We start from the raw sequence: 17,956 nt of genomic DNA on the forward strand, positions 1-17,956 counted from the left end.
GTAACTGTTAAAGTTTTGAAAAATTTTGCAAGACATCCTCTCACTAATAACTTCACAACAACGCGCACACATCAAACAGGAATCCAGTGAGTGACGGACTGACATTATTATATTCATTTTTGAGCAACAAAACATGAATGGACAAGGTAAAGAAAAGTATGCACATTTAACCATGTACTAAGATATATAAAATAGTTAAGTATAGATTAATAATGATTAGGCAAGCCTCTGCAAAACTGTATTTGCTTTATTGTCCATTTTTAGTATTCAATGAATGCCTGATTAAAACAAGTATTGTGCAATGGATTTAACATCCCGAAAAACTTCAGAGAATGACAGGACATACTTTAACATCATTGTATAAATTATACATCAGGCCTAGTTCCATGGTAAGATACGAGACTAATGTACTGTCATTATACGGATACAGGTTATGTGACTTCTGTACAGTACTAAGAGCACTTCTCCAGAAAGGATTTACAGCATCTCATACACTGCTGGTAGACGGTCTCAAAATCTTCATCGCTGCCCTGTAGAGTAGAAAAAAAAAAATCATGAAACCTTATAAACATTCTTGTTAAACAGACCCCCCCCCTCCAACAAAAAGAAAATGCATCAGTTACATGAAGGCGGTAGCCCTCATGTTTGTGGTCCACAAAATAAGGCCATAGGGCCAGTTTATTGGGCGTTCATAAAAAACATAGTTCAGGTAGACACAAAAGTGGGTGCACACCATTGATTGTAAGAGCTGCGACTTCAGAGAAAGCGGCAGAGAAGCAACACGAGCAGACATGCAGAATTACATATAGCGCCAATCATGCCATGCTATTTCCTAGGCAGAGGGAGCAGCGAGACGCTTGTGGTTTGTGGTTCGACCTTTAAAAAAGGACAAACAAAATGGCCTAAATAAATAAATGCTCCTTGTTAAAGAGACTGGTCACATTAGCTCTCCAATTGCTTATTACGGGATGGGTATGAAACAGCGGCGGCTTAAAATCCTGGCAGTGGCAGCCCGAACAGTCAGAATACCGGCGGCGGCTGTAAGTATTCCATGCCTACCACTTCCCCCTCCCCCTCCTAACCCTCCCTTAGTGGTGCCTAAACCTAACCCCCCCGGTGGTGCTTAAGCCTAATCCCCCCCTTCCCAACCCTAAACCTAGCCCTCCCAGGGGGTGCCTAACCGTAAGTCCCCCCTGGGGGTGGCTAAACCTAACCCCCCCCCTCCCCTCACGGCTCAGACTTACCTGGCTCCGCAGTCTTACGATTGTGATGCCAGCTGTCGGGATTCAGATGCCGGTATCCTGATTCCTGAGGGGGTTTCTGCGTCTGCATTTTGCCGTGCGGCGGGATTCCGGTGTCGGTATATCGACGGCCTGCATCCCGTCCGCCGGCAATATAACTGCCTCCCCTTATTACAAAGGGGTGTGAGGAGTGGTGTTGGGAATGATGTGATGCAAGTTTGACTAATAAAGGATAATAATAATACTATTAGTAAAATGAAACAAAAATAAATAAATTAGAAAAATATATTTATAGAATACTGATCTACCTTAATGTTTTGGGCCCAGCAAAATAAAATTTAGCACATCACACAAAAACTTACATAATATGGGTCTTCAATGATAAGCCTCTTTAGAGGATCATAGCTTCCAAGAAGTTCGATTTTAGCCTTGCAGTTTTGCACTTGGTTACATTTATGTTTTAAATCTCTGCAAGACAAAGAAAAAACAAACAAACAAAAACTTAAGTACAATAAGAAGTACGATCATAGAACTTAAAAACAATGGGAAAATTAAAGGTTGATAACAAATCCCCACCTGCATGGTAAATGCTTCTAGTAAGGGACAAAGGAGCTAATTCAGACCCGCTCGGTAGGATGCGTTTGCTCATAGCTGGCTGATATTTGCAATCTGCGCATGCACGAACCACTGCGAAAGATTGGGAACCATTCGCTCGCCCAGCATAGACAGCCCAGCCTAATGAGTGACAGGAGAGGCCGTTTGTGGGTGGTAACAGGGGCAGGCCATTAGAAATGGGAGTGGAAGTGCGAACGCAGGCGTGGCCGAGCGTCTCAACGCCGTTTCAGAGGCGTGCATAATTAACAGGCAGCGTCATAGTACACGTCACCTGGTTGTATTTCACACAGAAGTGATCGCAGTGCTTGCGGAAAGGTATAGGCAACCTCAAGTGCTGCGTTCGCATCCGATGGTGCTCGATGTACCAATGGTTTCATGCACTTCCAGGAGATGACGTGTGCAAGTGGGCATCTAAAGAATGGCTGGTGGGCGTCTGCATACACAAAGTGATCGCACGCCAAGACATAGTGGGCGTGCTAATGCCTTTCCGCGCGATCACCTGCCTTGCTGGGGCGCGCGCGGGATTTGCATACGCTGGGTGCGAGCGAACGCATCTAGCGAGCGGGTCTGAATGCGCTCCAAATTACCAACCACTAGACAGAAAAATTAGAGGAGAGGACAGCATTAGGTCTTTTCAGTTACCAACCAATGTGTTTCAGGAAATGTAAATATGCCAATAATGGTTTTCAGACTTCCCTAAAACAAAATCAAACATTAGCTGCAATGTAGCTTCAGCGGTGTGAGGCCAAACACCTGACCTATCTCCACGAGTGCCTGCAACAAATCAGGGGAGCAAATAAAAAAACCCTTTCTTGATCTATGCCAACAAAATATGTTGTCAACCAATACAAATGACCAATAATAGCTTATTCATGGACCACTAGTTTCCACAAAAACAGGAAAGAGTGGGACGTACTAGTCAGGTGAAAATACAGAGACTGAGTGGGTACAATGTTACTATGCATGGCGCTGCTCTATACTGTAACATGCTGTGCTATAGAACAGAACAGTTCCAAACCTGGGACACATTGCATAGAAAGCAAATGGCTAAACAACAAGAACTCTTAGTGCAGGATTAAAAGTCTGTATCGTAACAGTCTGCAAAGTTCTGACTCACAATGCCAGAAGATGGGGCTCCAAAAATAATTTGAGATATCAAGACAAATTTGATATTAGCAAGGTACAAATTGTTCAATATGCACCTTACTAGGGGCTGCAGGTGATGGAACAATCTCCTGTAGCCCATAAGAAAAACAGTTAAGGGGCCTATCCATTAGCAGATAAATTTGAACGATATATCGTTCAGTCGTTCAATTCATCTGTCATGGATAAGTCCTGAACGATGACAGATGCACACTCCCGCGGCCGACAAATTGTGTCTTTCATCTCTCCAACATGTTGGTCAATTATCGCTTATCGCTGACAGATATTAGAAATATCTGTCAGTTTATAAGCGGTAAAAGACTAACGATATTTTTTATGAAAATTAATAGAAACATAGAGAAAAAAATCCACTCCCTGAATGATGTCATGCAATATCATTCGTCGTTTGCAAAAAGCTGTCATGTACGTGACAGATATCTGTCACCGCAGCCCCAGGAATTTTCAAGGGATAATCTTTTGTCTTTCATCGTTAGAGAAAGATCTGCTAATGGATAGGCCCCTTCATTGTGATCAGTCTAGCGCAAGAGAGAAATGGAGGTTCCCCTATGAAATGTGTACACAGGTCCATACTAAAAAAAAAAAAATGTTGAAAACAAAAATGGACCCTGTCAGCAAACCCTGCCCTGATAATACAGAGCTGGGTTCTCATCCTAGGATTTCCAGACGGTTCTTGTTGCTCCAAGTTATGAATTTTATTTTCTTTGACTATTGCAAAGCACTGTGTACATTCTGTATATATTTTATTACATATGCAGCTAGAAGTTTAATAAAAACGCCACTTCTCCAATTTGGTTTACCAGTAGTAGCATTAAATGGTAATCTATGGTCCCCTATAGCCGCTGTCACTTTTAGAAAACATACAGCACAGAGACCCTATACACCAGTAGTTCCCAAACTTTTTTGAACCAAGGCGCCCTAAAGTATCAGCATCGTTTTCACGGTACCCCTAAGCCAAAAGTTTGTTTTTGAGAAATTCAGAAAAAAAATGAAAAGTAGTAAAGTGAAGTAAATTGTGCTGACCTGTCAGTTATGTGATGGGGACAGGTCTGCGCTTCTGTTTCCCACATATTTACATTACATTGAACATAAATAATTTGATTTAGTGCTGGACCACCAACCTGAGGCACCCCTGCAAGTGTCCTGAGGCACCCCAGGGTGCCAGGGCGCACAGTTTGGGAAACACTGAAACAAAATGATTATTTGTTACTTCTTGTTTTTAGGATTTTTATTTAAAAAAAAAAAAAAAAACCCAACAGTCTTCAAAAGCCACAGTGCATGATACCAAGTCTGACTTCTGTCAGTCTGCACAGCCCCGATGGTCAGTCCCTCGAACATCCAACTAGTTTAAGAAAAATATTGTTTACAGAGTGTCAAATCCCTGTACATTGTGATTAGATGTGGACATAATGATTATTCATCGACTTGAAACCCCCAAATAAATGTGCTGGTTTTACAGGAAACAAGTTCACAAGAGAAATTGGGGCAGATGTATGATGCTCTGGGAAGTGATAAAGTGGAGAGTGATAAACGACCAACCAATCAGCTCCCAACTGTCATTTTTCAAACACAGCCTGTAACATGACAGATGGGAGCTGATTGGATGGTCGTTTATCACTCTGCACTTTGTCACTTTCCAGAGCTTCATACATCTACCCCACTGTTTCCAAAAGTAGACCAATATACAAACACCCTTTACAAATGTTTAACCCCAAGAGCCAGTGCAACTGATTGTTTCATATTATTCATATTCATTTTTAAAATGATTGCTGTTGCAGGGTGAAAGCAGCCACATTTTGGGGAATTTACCTCAACACCAATTTTGTAATCTCACTTTGCAGAAATGATGGACTGAAGAAATGAACACAAGTAAAATAGTGCCACCTAGTGGACAACAGTAACATACATGAATAACCACGGCTTGCAGAGCTTTCCCTCAAGAGCTTTTTACTGGCACACACCTCTCTAATAGGGTTCAAAGTAGGGGTGAGCGGGTTCGGATTTCTGAAATCCGAGCCCCCCCGATCCGAGTCCGATCCGAGTCAGGCTCGACTTTTCCCGCCTGACTCGGATCTGACATCGAGGCAAAACGTCATCATCCCGCCTTCCGAGTCTCGCGGGTTTTGGATCCTATATAAGGTACCCGCGTCGGCGCCATTTTCTCACTCGGCTGTGGACAGTGAAGAGGGAGGGTGGGAGTTAGTGCTGTGTAGTGTAGTGTAGTGTAGTGCTGCTGTTGTCCACTACTTCAAAGTCCATAGGGGCTGGCTGTGTTGTGCTGTGCTGCTGTTGTTAATAGGGGCTGTGTCCACTACTTCAAAGTCCATAGGGGCTGGCTGGACTGTGTTGTGCAGTCAGTTCCAAAGTCCTGTGCAGTGTCCCAGTCCTAAAGGGGTGCTGTAGTGTTGTCCAGGGGGTGCTCTGTCCATCAGGGGTGCTCCCCCCAAGTGCTAAAAAAATAATATATTTTCTGTGTTTGTGAATTGTGTGCGCAGTAGCAGCACGTGCATCAACAAAGTAGTGCCAAGCGTGCGCCTGTGTCATAAGTAAAGGGCCGGCTGGCTTGACCGTTAAGGGTGCTGTAACCCCCGAAAGTACACTCCAGTCCAAACCAAAAAAAAAATTATTTTCTGTGTTTGTGAATTGTGTGCGCAGTAGCCGCACGTGCATCAACAAAGTAGTGCCAAGCGTGCGCCTGTGTCATAAGTAAAGGGCCGGCTGGCTTGACCGTTAAGGGTGCTGTAACCCCCGAAAGTACACTCCAGTCCAAACCAAAAAAAAAATTATTTTCTGTGTTTGTGAATTGTTTGCGCAGTAGCCGCACGTGCATCAACAAAGTAGTGCCAAGCGTGCGCCTGTGTCATAAGTAAAGGGCCGGCTGGCTTGACCGTTAAAGGGTGCTGTAACCCCTGAAAGTACACTCCAGTCCAAACCAAAAAAAAATTATTTTCTGTGTTTGTGAATTGTGTGCGCAGTAGCCGCACGTGCATCAACAAAGTAGTGTCAAGCGTTCGCCTGTGTCATAAGTAAAGGGCCGGCTGGCTTGACCGTTAAGGGTGCTGTAACCCCCGAAAGTACACTCCAGTCCAAACCAAAAAAAAAATTATTTTCTGTGTTTGTGAATTGTGTGCGCAGTAGCCGCACGTGCATCAACAAAGTAGTGCCAAGCGTGCGCCTGTGTCATAAGTAAAGGGCCGGCTGGCTTGACCGTTAAGGGTGCTGTAACCCCCGAAAGTACACTCCAGTCCAAACCAAAAAAAAAATTATTTTCTGTGTTTGTGAATTGTGTGCGCAGTAGCCGCACGTGCATCAACAAAGTAGTGCCAAGCGTGCGCCTGTGTCATAAGTAAAGGGCCGGCTGGCTTGACCGTTAAGGGTGCTGTAACCCCCGAAAGTACACTCCAGTCCAAACCTAAAAAAAAATTATTTTCTGTGTTTGTGAATTGTGTGCGCAGTAGCCGCACGTGCATCAACAAAGTAGTGCCAAGCGTGCGCCTGTGTCATAAGTAAAGGGCCGGCTGGCTTGACCGTTAAAGGGTGCTGTAACCCCCGAAAGTACACTCCAGTCCAAACCAAAAAAAAATTATTTTCTGTGGTTGTGAATTGTGTGCGCAGTAGCCGCACGTGCATCAACAAAGTAGTGCCAAGCGTGCGCCTGTGTCATAAGTAAAGGGCCGGCTGGCTTGACCGTTAAGGGTGCTGTAACCCCCGAAAGTACACTCCAGTCCAAACCTAAAAAAAAATTATTTTCTGTGTTTGTGAATTGTGTGCGCAGTAGCCGCACGTGCATCAACAAAGTAGTGCCAAGAGTGCGCCTGTGTCATAAGTAAAGGGCCGGCTGGCTTGACCGTTAAAGGGTGCTGTAACCCCCGAAAGTACACTCCAGTCCAAACCAAAAAAAAATTATTTTCTGTGTTTGTGAATTGTGTGCGCAGTAGCCGCACGTGCATCAACAAAGTAGTGCCAAGCGTGCGCCTGTGTCATAAGTAAAGGGCCGGCTGGCTTGACCGTTAAAGGGTGCTGTAACCCCTGAAAGTACACTCCAGTCCAAACCAAAAAAAAATTATTTTCTGTGTTTGTGAATTGTGTGCGCAGTAGCCGCACGTGCATCAACAAAGTAGTGCCAAGCGTGCGCCTGTGTCATAAGTAAAGGGCCGGCTGGCTTGACCGTTAAGGGTGCTGTAACTCCCGAAAGTACACTCCAGTCCAAACCAAAAAAAAAATTATTTTCTGTGTTTGTGAATTGTGTGCGCAGTAGCCGCACGTGCATCAACAAAGTAGTGCCAAGCGTGCGCCTGTGTCATAAGTAAAGGGCCGGCTGGCTTGACCGTTAAGGGTGCTGTAACCCCCGAAAGTACACTCCAGTCCAAACCTAAAAAAAAATTATTTTCTGTGTTTGTGAATTGTGTGCGCAGTAGCCGCACGTGCATCAACAAAGTAGTGCCAAGCGTGCGCCTGTGTCATAAGTAAAGGGCCGGCTGGCTTGACCGTTAAAGGGTGCTGTAACCCCCGAAAGTACACTCCAGTCCAAACCAAAAAAAAATTATTTTCTGTGTTTGTGAATTGTGTGCGCAGTAGCCGCACGTGCATCAACAAAGTAGTGCCAAGCGTGCGCCTGTGTCATAAGTAAAGGGCCGGCTGGCTTGACCGTTAAAGGGTGCTGTAACCCCTGAAAGTACACTCCAGTCCAAACCAAAAAAAAATTATTTTCTGTGTTTGTGAATTGTGTGCGCAGTAGCCGCACGTGCATCAACAAAGTAGTGCCAAGCGTGCGCCTGTGTCATAAGTAAAGGGCCGGCTGGCTTGACCGTTAAGGGTGCTGTAACTCCCGAAAGTACACTCCAGTCCAAACCAAAAAAAAAATTATTTTCTGTGTTTGTGAATTGTGTGCGCAGTAGCCGCACGTGCATCAACAAAGTAGTGCCAAGCGTGCGCCTGTGTCATAAGTAAAGGGCCGGCTGGCTTGACCGTTAAGGGTGCTGTAACCCCCGAAAGTACACTCCAGTCCAAACCTAAAAAAAAATTATTTTCTGTGTTTGTGAATTGTGTGCGCAGTAGCCGCACGTGCATCAACAAAGTAGTGCCAAGCGTGCGCCTGTGTCATAAGTAAAGGGCCGGCTGGCTTGACCGTTAAAGGGTGCTGTAACCCCCGAAAGTACACTCCAGTCCAAACCAAAAAAAAATTATTTTCTGTGTTTGTGAATTGTGTGCGCAGTAGCCGCACGTGCATCAACAAAGTAGTGCCAAGCGTGCGCCTGTGTCATAAGTAAAGGGCCGGCTGGCTTGACCGTTAAAGGGTGCTGTAACCCCCAAAGTACACTCCAGTCCAAACCAAAAAAAAATTATTTTCTGTGTTTGTGAATTGTGTGCGCAGTAGCCGCACGTGCATCAACAAAGTAGTGCCAAGAGTGCGCCTGTGTCATAAGTAAAGGGCCGGCTGGCTTGACCGTTAAAGGGTGCTGTAACCCACAAAGTACACTCCAGTCCGAACCAAAAAAAAATTTATTTTCTGTGTTTAGCCGCACGTATATATCAAATCGATATAACATAAATGGAGGACCAAACTTTCTCCGATAAAAATAAAATAGAGAAAGATCAAGAACCACTTCCTCCTAGTGCTGAAGCTGCTGCCACTAGTCATGACATAGACGATAACATGCCATCAACGTCGTCTGCCAAGGCCGATGCCCAATGTCATAGTAGAGGGCACATACAATCCCAAATGGCAAAGTTCAGGAAAATGACCTTGAAAAAGACATTTAAATCAGCTGAAGAGAAACGTAAACTTGCCAATATGCCATTTACGACACGGAGTGGCAAGGAACGGCTAAGGTCGATCCCTAGTATGTTCATGACTAGTGGTTCAGCTTCACATGACGATGGAAGCACTCCTCCCACTAAAAAAATCAAAAGAGTTAAGCTGGCAAAAGCACAGCGAAGAACTGTGCTTTCTAAGAAGATATCACAAATCCCCAAAGAGAGTCCAAGTGTGGTGGTGGTTGCGATGCCTGACCTTCCCAGCACTGGACGGGAAGAGGTGGCTCTTTCCACCATTTGCACGCCCCCTGCAAGTGCTGAAAGGAGCACCCACAGTCCACTTGCTGATATGCAAATTGAAGATGTCACTGTTGAAGTACAACAGGATGAGGATACTGGTGTAGCTGGCGCTGAGGAGGAAGTTGGCGAGGAGGATTCTGATGGTGATGTGGTTTGTTTAAATCAGGCTCCGGGGGAGACAGTTGTTGTCCGTGGGATGAAAAAGCCCATCACGGTCATGCCTGGGCAGAAGACCAAACATTCCACCTCTTTGGTCTGGCAATATTTCTATCCAAATCCGGACAACAACTGTCTTGCCATATGTACCATATGTAAAGGTGAAATAAGTAGGGGTAGGGACGTCAACCACCTAGGAACATCCTCCCTTATACGGCACCTGCAGCGCGTTCATAAAAAGTTACTGTCAAGTTCAGAAACTTTGGCTCAGACCGTAAGCAGTCCAGGGACACCTAAATCCCGTTGTCCTGTTGTATCCAAGCGCCTGCAAACCACACCGTCAACTCCCTCCTCGTCAATTTCCTCCTTAGTCAGGATCGGAAGTAGTCCTGCAGGCCATATCACTGGCATGACTGACTCTCCTATCCGGGATTCCTCCGGAGGATCCTGCATTGCTACGCCTACTGCTGCCGCTGCTGCTGTTGCTGCTGCTGCTGGGAGTCGTTCATCATCCCAGAGAGGAAGTAGGAACACCACTACTTTTACTAAACAATTGACCCTCCAACAGTCCTTAGCGAGGAGGATGAAGTACGACAGCAGTCATCCTGAAGCAAAACGTATAACTGAGGCCTTGACTGCTATGTTGGTGTTAGACGTGCGTCCGGTATCCGCCATTAGTGCAGTGGGATTTAGACAATTGATGGAGGTAGTGTGTCCCCGGTTCCAAATCCCGTCTAGATTCCACTTCACTAGGCAGGCGATACCGAGACTGTACAGAAACGTCAGAAAAAGTGTCCTCAGTGTCCTGAAAAATGCCGTTGTACACAATGTCCACTTAACCACGGACATGTGGACAAGTGGAACAGGGCAGACTAAGGACTATATGACTGTGACAGCCCACTGGGTAGATGTATCACCTTACGCAGCAACAGCAGCAGCGTCACCAGTAGCAGCATCTCAGAAACGCCAGCTCGTTACAAGGCAGGCTACGCTGTGTATCACCGGTTTCAGTAAGAGGCACACCGCCGACAACCTCTTAGAGAAACTGAGGGAAATCATCGCCCAGTGGCTTACCCCACTTAGACTCTCCTGGGGATTTGTGATATCTGACAACGCCACCAATATTGTGCGGGCATTACATCTGGGCAAATTCCAGCACGTCCCATGTTTTGCTCACACAATAAACTTGGTGGTGCAGAATTTTCTGAAAAGCGACAGGGGCGTGCAGGAGACGCTTTGGGTGGCCCGAAAACTTTCTGGCCACTTTCGCCATTCAGCGACTGCGTGCCGAAGACTGGAGCGCCAGCAAACACTCTTGAACCTGCCCCGCCATCACCTGAAGCAAGAGGTTGTGACGCGGTGGAACTCAACCCTCTATATGCTTCAGAGGATGGAGGAGCAGCAAAAGGCCATACAAGCCTATACATCCACCTATGACATAGGCAAAGGAGGGGGTATGCACCTGACTCAAGCGCAGTGGAGAATGATTTCCGTGTTGTGCAAGGTTCTTCAGCCCTTCGAACTTGCCACACGTGAAGTCAGTTCAGACACTGCCAGCTTGAGTCAGGTCATTCCCCTCATCAGGCTTTTGCAGAAGCAGCTGGAGAAAGTGAAGGAGGAGCTAAGACGGAGCGATTCCGCTCGGCATGTGGGACTTGTGGATGAAGCCCTTCATTCGCTTTGCCAGGATTCCAGGGTGGTCAATCTGTTGAAATCAGACCACTACATTTTGGCCACCGTGCTCGATCCTAGGTTTAAAGCCTATGTGGTGTCTCTCTTTCCGGCCGACACAAGCCTGCAGAGGTGCAAAGACCTGCTGGTGAACACACTGTCAGCTGAAGCGGAACGTGACACGTCAACGGCTCCTTCTTCATTTTCTCCCGCAACTGGGGCTGCCAGGAAAAAACTTAGGTATCCTAAGCAACCCGCTGGCGGTGATGCAGGGCAGGCAGGACCAAGTTTGGACATCTGGTCCGGACTGAAGGACCTGGCAACAATTTCTGACATGTCTACTGTCACTGCATATGATACTGTCACCATTGACAGAATGGTGGAGGATTACATCGGTGACAGCATCCAAGTAGGCATGTCAGACAGTCCATACCTGTACTGGCAGGAAAAAGAGGCAATTTGGAGGCCCCTGTACAAACTGGCTCTATTTTACCTGAGTTGCCCCCCCTCCAGTGTGTACTCCGAAAGAGTGTTTAGTGCAGCCGGGAACCTTGTCAGCGAAAGGCGTAGGAGGTTGCTTCCACAGAATGTGGAGAAGATGATGTTCATCAAAATGAATTATCAGCTCTTCCAGGGAGACCAGCCTCCAGAAGGTACAGAGGGACCTGTGGTGGTGGATTCAAGTGGGGACGAGTTAATACTTTGTGAGGATGAGGATGTACACACTGAAGAGGGTGAGGAATCGGTGGATGAGGAGGATGAGGATGACATCTTGCCTCCGTAGAGCCAGTTTGTGCAGGGACACATTAATTGCCAGCTTGTTTTGTGGGGGCCCAAACGAACCAATCATTTCAGCCACAGTTGTGTGGCAGACCCTGGCGCTGAAATGATTGATTTGTTAAAGTGTGCATGTCCTGTTTATACAACATAAGGGTGGGTGGGAGGGCCCAAGGACAATTCCATCTTGCACCTCTTTTTTTCTTTGCATTATGTACAGTTTGGGGCCTAGTTTTTCTAACTGCCATCCTGCCTGCCACTGCAGTGTCACTCCTAGATGGGTCACGTGTTTGTGCCGCCCACTCGTGTCGCTTAGCATAGTCATCCAGCTACCTCGGTGCAACCTTTTGGACATAAAAACACTATTGTGAGGTGTGAGGTGTTCAGAATAGACTGGAAATGAGTGGAAATTAAGGTTATTGAGGTTAATAATAGCATAGGAGCAGAAAAACCTACAAATTCTGTGATTTTAGCTGTTTTTATGCTTTTTTTCAAAAAAATACAGATCCAAAACACAAAACCCAGAACCCAAAACACGGAAGGGTGGTTTTGGCAAAACCAATCCAGATCCAAAACACGAAGAAAGATCCAGATCCAAAACCAAAACACAAAACACGAAAAGTGGCCGGTGCACACCCCTAGTTCAAAGGCTTCATTATATGCAACATAGCATTAACGCACAGGTTCTCAAACTTGGTCCTCGGGACCCCAAACGATGCATATTTTGCAGGTCTCCTGACAGAATCACAAGTGAAATTTGCTCCACCTGTGGATCTTTTAAAATGTGTCAGTGAGTAATGAATGCACCTGTGCACCTGCTGTGTGACCTGAAAAACGTGACCTGTGTGGGGTCCTGAGGACCGAGTTTGAGAACCACTGCATTAACCTATCCACTGTAACACCTCTAACTCTGAGGTTCCTGGAAGGGGAGCGCTCACTCACACACAAAGAACTCAAATTAGTGAACTGAGGTTCTTCGGGCACTTCCTTGATGGGTTAAAATGATCTATCACAAGCCTTTCTGATGCACTTTTTTATTTTATTTTTTTAATTGCATTAATAGAACCAGCATTTCTGATGAAGCAGAAGTTTGCAGAGAGCCTATGCCAGGATCGGTCCATTGGCCGACCCAGTGAAACCTACACTATCTGCAATTTTGTTGCTTGGAAACTATATGGTTGGAATGTATACTCCAGTCACCTAAAGGCATAATCTGTACGCTGTGTATGCAGCATTAATGGGCGACTGGCCCACAATGGGGAGTGAGTGTTACAACTACATGTCCGCTTGAGAGTCTTGCTACAAATTAAAATATGTTCCCTTTTAACCAGTTGAAAAAGTTCTAGTGACAGATCTTTAATAAAGGATCTCTCATTGCAACCCAGGGACAGAAGTAGCATATGCTTAATATGACATCAAACCAAACCACACTGCATAAAGCTATACCACACACACACAAAAAAACAAATTATATATATATACATCTCTCAACCACTACAACAACATAACAGGTACCCACCTTAGGTTACTTTCATCCATGCACAGAATATAGTCATAGTTGAGGAAATCATCTCTTGTGATCTGCATGTAAAACAATACTAGATTAGTCATGTGCTTGTATGCCAGACATACTGTACATCCAAACAGGCTTCATTTTCCATTATTACACTGTGAACGTATCCTACATTCCTGGTCATCTGTATTAGGTCTACTTTTGTTAGGCACATATTGTTGGCTATAGAAGTCCCTACCGAAGCACGTAATGGCTGATCCGCAGAGCAAACATAGCTTTGGAGATGCTGTGCACTTTGGTGTTTGTTAGTGCGTATAGATTTCTACATATATAAATGTAAATAGTGTGACAGTGAGACTATTGTCACACCCCAGTGACAGCGAGACTATTATTATTGTTTATTTATATGGCGCCACAAGTGTTCCACAGCACCTTACATAGTACATATACAAATAAGTGACCAGTAACTTACAATAAAAATGCAGGACAAGGACATGGACAATATACATTGCTACATTAGCCACCATAAAACTAGTTAGGTGCCCTAGTGGGGAGTAAGACGTAAGTGAAAGTAAAGTAAGGAGAAGCACAAGAGAGTAGAAGGCCCTGCTCGTAAGAGCTTACATTCTAAAGGGGTGGGGCAGACAAACAGGAGTGACACAGATGGGGTAGGTGGGGAGGAAGGAGCATGTAGCAGCAAGTTAGGATGAGAGCTGGAAGGCTTTGATATAGTAGTGGGTCTTGAGAGCCCATTTGAGGGATTGTAGAGAGGTGAAGAGTTTGAAGGGGAGAGGAAGAGAGTTCCAAAGGTCAGGAGCAGCACGGGCAAATGGAAGGAAGTAAACAGTTGAGAGCGGCGGCGTGCATTTGTTGAAATATGAGGGCAGACAGGAGAGTGAAGGGAGAGGAGGTCAGAGATGTAAATGGTAGAGGATTGGGTGAGGGTTTTGCAAGAGAGTGTGAGAACTTTGAATTAGGTTCTGAAGGGGAAGGGGAGCCAGTGGAGGGCTTGTAGGAGAGGGGGAGGCAGATGTAGAACGTTTGGAGAGGAAGATGAGCCGAGCAGCAGCATTGAGGACAGACTGGATAGGAGAGAGATGGGAGTTGGGGAGGCCAGATAGGAGAAGGTTACAGTAGTCCAATCTGGATATGACCAGTGAGTGTATAAGGATTTTAGTGGCATCCTGGGTGAGAAAGGGTCGGATCTTGGAAATATTTTTGAGATGGAAACGACAGGACTGCGAGTGGTTCGGAATTTGTGATTTGAAGGAGAGGGAGGAGTCCAGGATAACCCCAAGCAATCGCACTTTGGGGCTAGAGGAGATAGTTGTGCCATCAATTGATAAAGAAATAGTGGGAAATGAGGTTATGTGGGAGGGTGGAAAGATGATCAGCTCAATCTTAGACATATTAAGTTTAAGAAATTGCTGTGACATTCAGGAAGAGATAGCAGAGACGGTTGGAGATGCGAGTGAGGAGGGAGGGGGAGAGGTCATCAGCATAGAGATGATAATGGAGGTCAAAAGAGCTGATGAGTTCACCTAGAAAGGACGTATAAAAGGGAAAATAGGAGGGGCCCAAGAACAGAACCTTGGGAAACACCTACTGTAAGAGGCTGTGGGTGGGGGAGAGGAGACAAAAGGATCGGTTAGAGAGGTAGAACGAAAACCAGGAGAGGGCAATGTCACGTAGACCAAGGGAGTGAAGGATTAGCAGCAGGATAGGGTGGTCCACAGTGTCGAACAAGCAGCAGAAAGGCCAAGGAGAATGAGACAAGAGTAGTGGCCCTTGGATTTGGCAGCAAGGAGGTCACTGCTGACTTTCCTGAGGGTTGTAAGTAATATGCTCAAGAGTTTGGAGGCAAATAGGAGGAGAGAGATGGGTCGGTAGTTGGAGAGTGTTAAGGTCAAGGGTAGGTTTTTAAGAATGGGGGAGACAAGGGCATGCTTGAATGCAGAAGAGAGGAAGAGATTGAGGTGGGTAAAATGGGAACAGGAACAATGAGAGAGGTAAGGGAGGAGACGTGAAGGGATAGGGTCAAGGGGGGGGGGTGCAGATGAGGGCCAAGATCCAGATACAGGGGAGAGGGATGTCAGGGTTGGTAAAATGGATGGGGAGGTGTGAATCCGGGAAAGGAGGCGGAAGGCTGGGGGACTGGTGGGATATGATGTCCTGACGTATGGAATCAATTTTAGATATAAAGTAGGTAGCAAAGTCAAGAGCAGAGAGCGAGGAGGGGGTGGGCAGGGGGGGGGGGGGGGAGCTGAAGGTGGTGAAGAGACGCTGGGGATTTGTTGACTCGGTGGAGATGTGGTTCTTGAAATATGACCGTTTAGAGAGGGAAGCACTGTAGGATGATGGCAGATTTTCTCCATTTAAAATGTATGCTTTCGAGCGGGATCTTCTCCACTGTAGCTCGGCGGTTCGTGAACATTTTTGCAGGTATCTGGTGCATTTGGAATGGCAGGGTTGTGATGTGGATCTGCGAGGGCGAGTAGTGATAGCCAGAGCAACAGAGTCAAGAGCAGAAGTAAGGGAGGCATTGCATAGGGAAGGAGATAGAAGAAGAGAAAAGAAGCGAGAAAAGAAGCCAAGTCAGGTCGGGAAAAAAAAGAAACTCAATAGCCTCAATGTTACACTAAAGCTGGGTACACACGTAAAGGTTTTCTGTCCAACCATCCAACTAGTTGATTGGTTGGAATGAAAATCTGGTAACATATGGGAGTAAATGATGATCAGCAATTTGCTCCTAAATGCCAGAAAACAGATGAAAATGGTCATCAGACAAGTTTGTTAAATGTTTAGTGATGGTGGCCTTAGGAGGTAGAGGAGGGGAAGGAGAGAGGAATAAGTTAAAAGAGAGAAAGTGATGATCAGAGAGGGGGAATGGAGAATCGGAGTAATCAGAATTATCACAATGATGAGTGAAGACCATTGGGAGAGACCAAATGAAGATGTGAGGGTAAGGAGTTTGGAGGCAGAGGATTCTGTGGGGATATCAATTGGAATATTGAAGTCACCTAGGATAATGGAGGGAAGGTCTGAGGAGAGAAAGTGAGGGAGCCAGGAAGCAAAGTTGTCAAGGAATTTGGAGGGAGAGCCAGGGGGACGGTTGATGACAGCTACAAGCAGGTGTACTGGTTGGAAGAGGCGTATAGCATGAACCTCAAATGAAGAGAATATAAGGGATGGTTCAGAGGGTATGAGTATGAGTAATCAGGGGATAGAAGGACCCCAACACCACCACCATGACTACCCCACGGCCGAGGGGTGTGAAAAGGCGAGGCCCTCCAGAAGAGAGAGCTGCAGGAAAAGTGGTGTCAAAGGGTGAAATCCAGGTTTCAGTGATGGCTAGGAAATGCAAGTTGTTGGAGATGAAAAGGTCATGGGTGGGAGCCAGTTTAATACAGACCGATCTGGCATTCCAGAGGGCACAGGATAGAGTGAAAGTGTTTGTTGGAGAGATGTGAATGAGATCAAGTTATAGATTGTAAGCTTGCAAGCAGGGCCCTCTTACCTCTATGTCTGTCTGTTATTACCCTGTTTTGTTCTATCAATGTTTCCAATTGTAAAGCGCAACGGAATATGCTGCGCTATATAAGAAACTGTTAATAAATAAAATAAATAAGTTTGCTGTAATGAGTAGGTGAGATTAATTTGGTGGACATAGATGAATAGAATGGAGAGATTGTGCGGGCACCAGTGCTGGGAAGGGAACCTGTAGGTGGTGGGCTGGAAGGGAGTTTAAAGAGATGTGGATGGAAGTGGGGTGAGGTGACATGGAGAGAAAATTGTGGAGGGATTACCAGTGGGGTAGTAGGACCATAGTGGGGTAGAAGGGAATGAAAGTGGAGTAATGGGAGAGGAGAGGGAGGAAGGCAGACAAATGGGGAGAGATAAGGGAAGGAGGAGGTGGAGGAGACAAGGGGGAAAGGATAAAAGGAGGAAGAAAACCTGGTCATGGTGTGGCTGAGGTGAATAGGGGGAGAACTGGAAGCAGGAATAAAGTATAAAATGTGTGACTTTCGTCACAGCCCAATTACAGTGATTGTGAGACTATTGTCACACCCCAAATACAGTGATTGTGAGACTATTGTCACACCCCAAATACAGTGATTGTGAGACTATTGTCACACCCCAAATACAGTGACAGTGAAAGATATGGGAGCATATAAAGGCATTCTGGGGAACAAATAGGAAACACTGGAAAAATACTAAGTGGAGAGTTCTGTAAGCACACTTACTATTGCTGGGCATACACGGCCAGATAAAATGTCTGTCAGACCGACAGACATTTTATCTGGCAGCCTGCCAGCTGCAGATGTCGCCAGCATACACTGAGATTTCTCTCACAGTGTATCAGCCCGACATCCGCGCTCCGCCCCCGGGGAAGGAGACATTTCCCTGTTCCTTCCATAGGAAGGAACACAGGAAATGTCTGTTTGTCGGTCGCGGCTGGGCATACACTGCCCGATGCGGCCGACAGTTTACCGGTAAATATCGCATCGGACGGGCATGCTTGACAATTCGGCATGCCTGACCGAGCAATATATAACCCTCGGTCGCCACCCCACATGCTACAATTATCGGGGCGATTCGCCGATATCAGGCGGATCACCCTGATAATTGTAGCGTGTATGGCCAGCATAACACAATCATAGATGCCTGGTAAAATCATATAATAGGAATATTTAAAACATTCACCTCTAAAATATTAACATTAGACAAATACAATGGAAAAAATATGTAGTCGAGTTCCCTTTAA

The 17,956-nt window shown here is 45.9% G+C and overlaps 1 protein-coding gene across 2 annotated transcripts in view; it reads right to left on the reverse strand.

Annotated features, from left to right (window-relative positions):
• Positions 1 to 227: 227 nt before the first annotated feature.
• The window catches only part of ACP1 (acid phosphatase 1), a 47,529-nt gene continuing 29,800 nt past the window's right edge, over positions 228 to 17,956 (reverse strand). For both annotated transcript variants that reach the window (XM_088448853.1, XM_088448854.1), the window contains exons 4-6: positions 13,198 to 13,259; positions 1,604 to 1,709; positions 228 to 530 (exon numbers count right to left, since the gene is read on the reverse strand). In XM_088448853.1, coding sequence (XP_088304979.1) covers positions 453 to 530; positions 1,604 to 1,709; positions 13,198 to 13,259 — 246 coding nt within the window. In that variant the 3' untranslated portion in view covers positions 228 to 452. The remainder of the gene's footprint in view (positions 531 to 1,603; positions 1,710 to 13,197; positions 13,260 to 17,956) is intronic.

This window comes from Taudactylus pleione, unplaced genomic scaffold (assembly GCF_031769625.1).
Source record: "Taudactylus pleione unplaced genomic scaffold, aTauple2 ptg000468l, whole genome shotgun sequence".
NCBI lineage: Eukaryota > Metazoa > Chordata > Amphibia > Anura > Myobatrachidae > Taudactylus > Taudactylus pleione.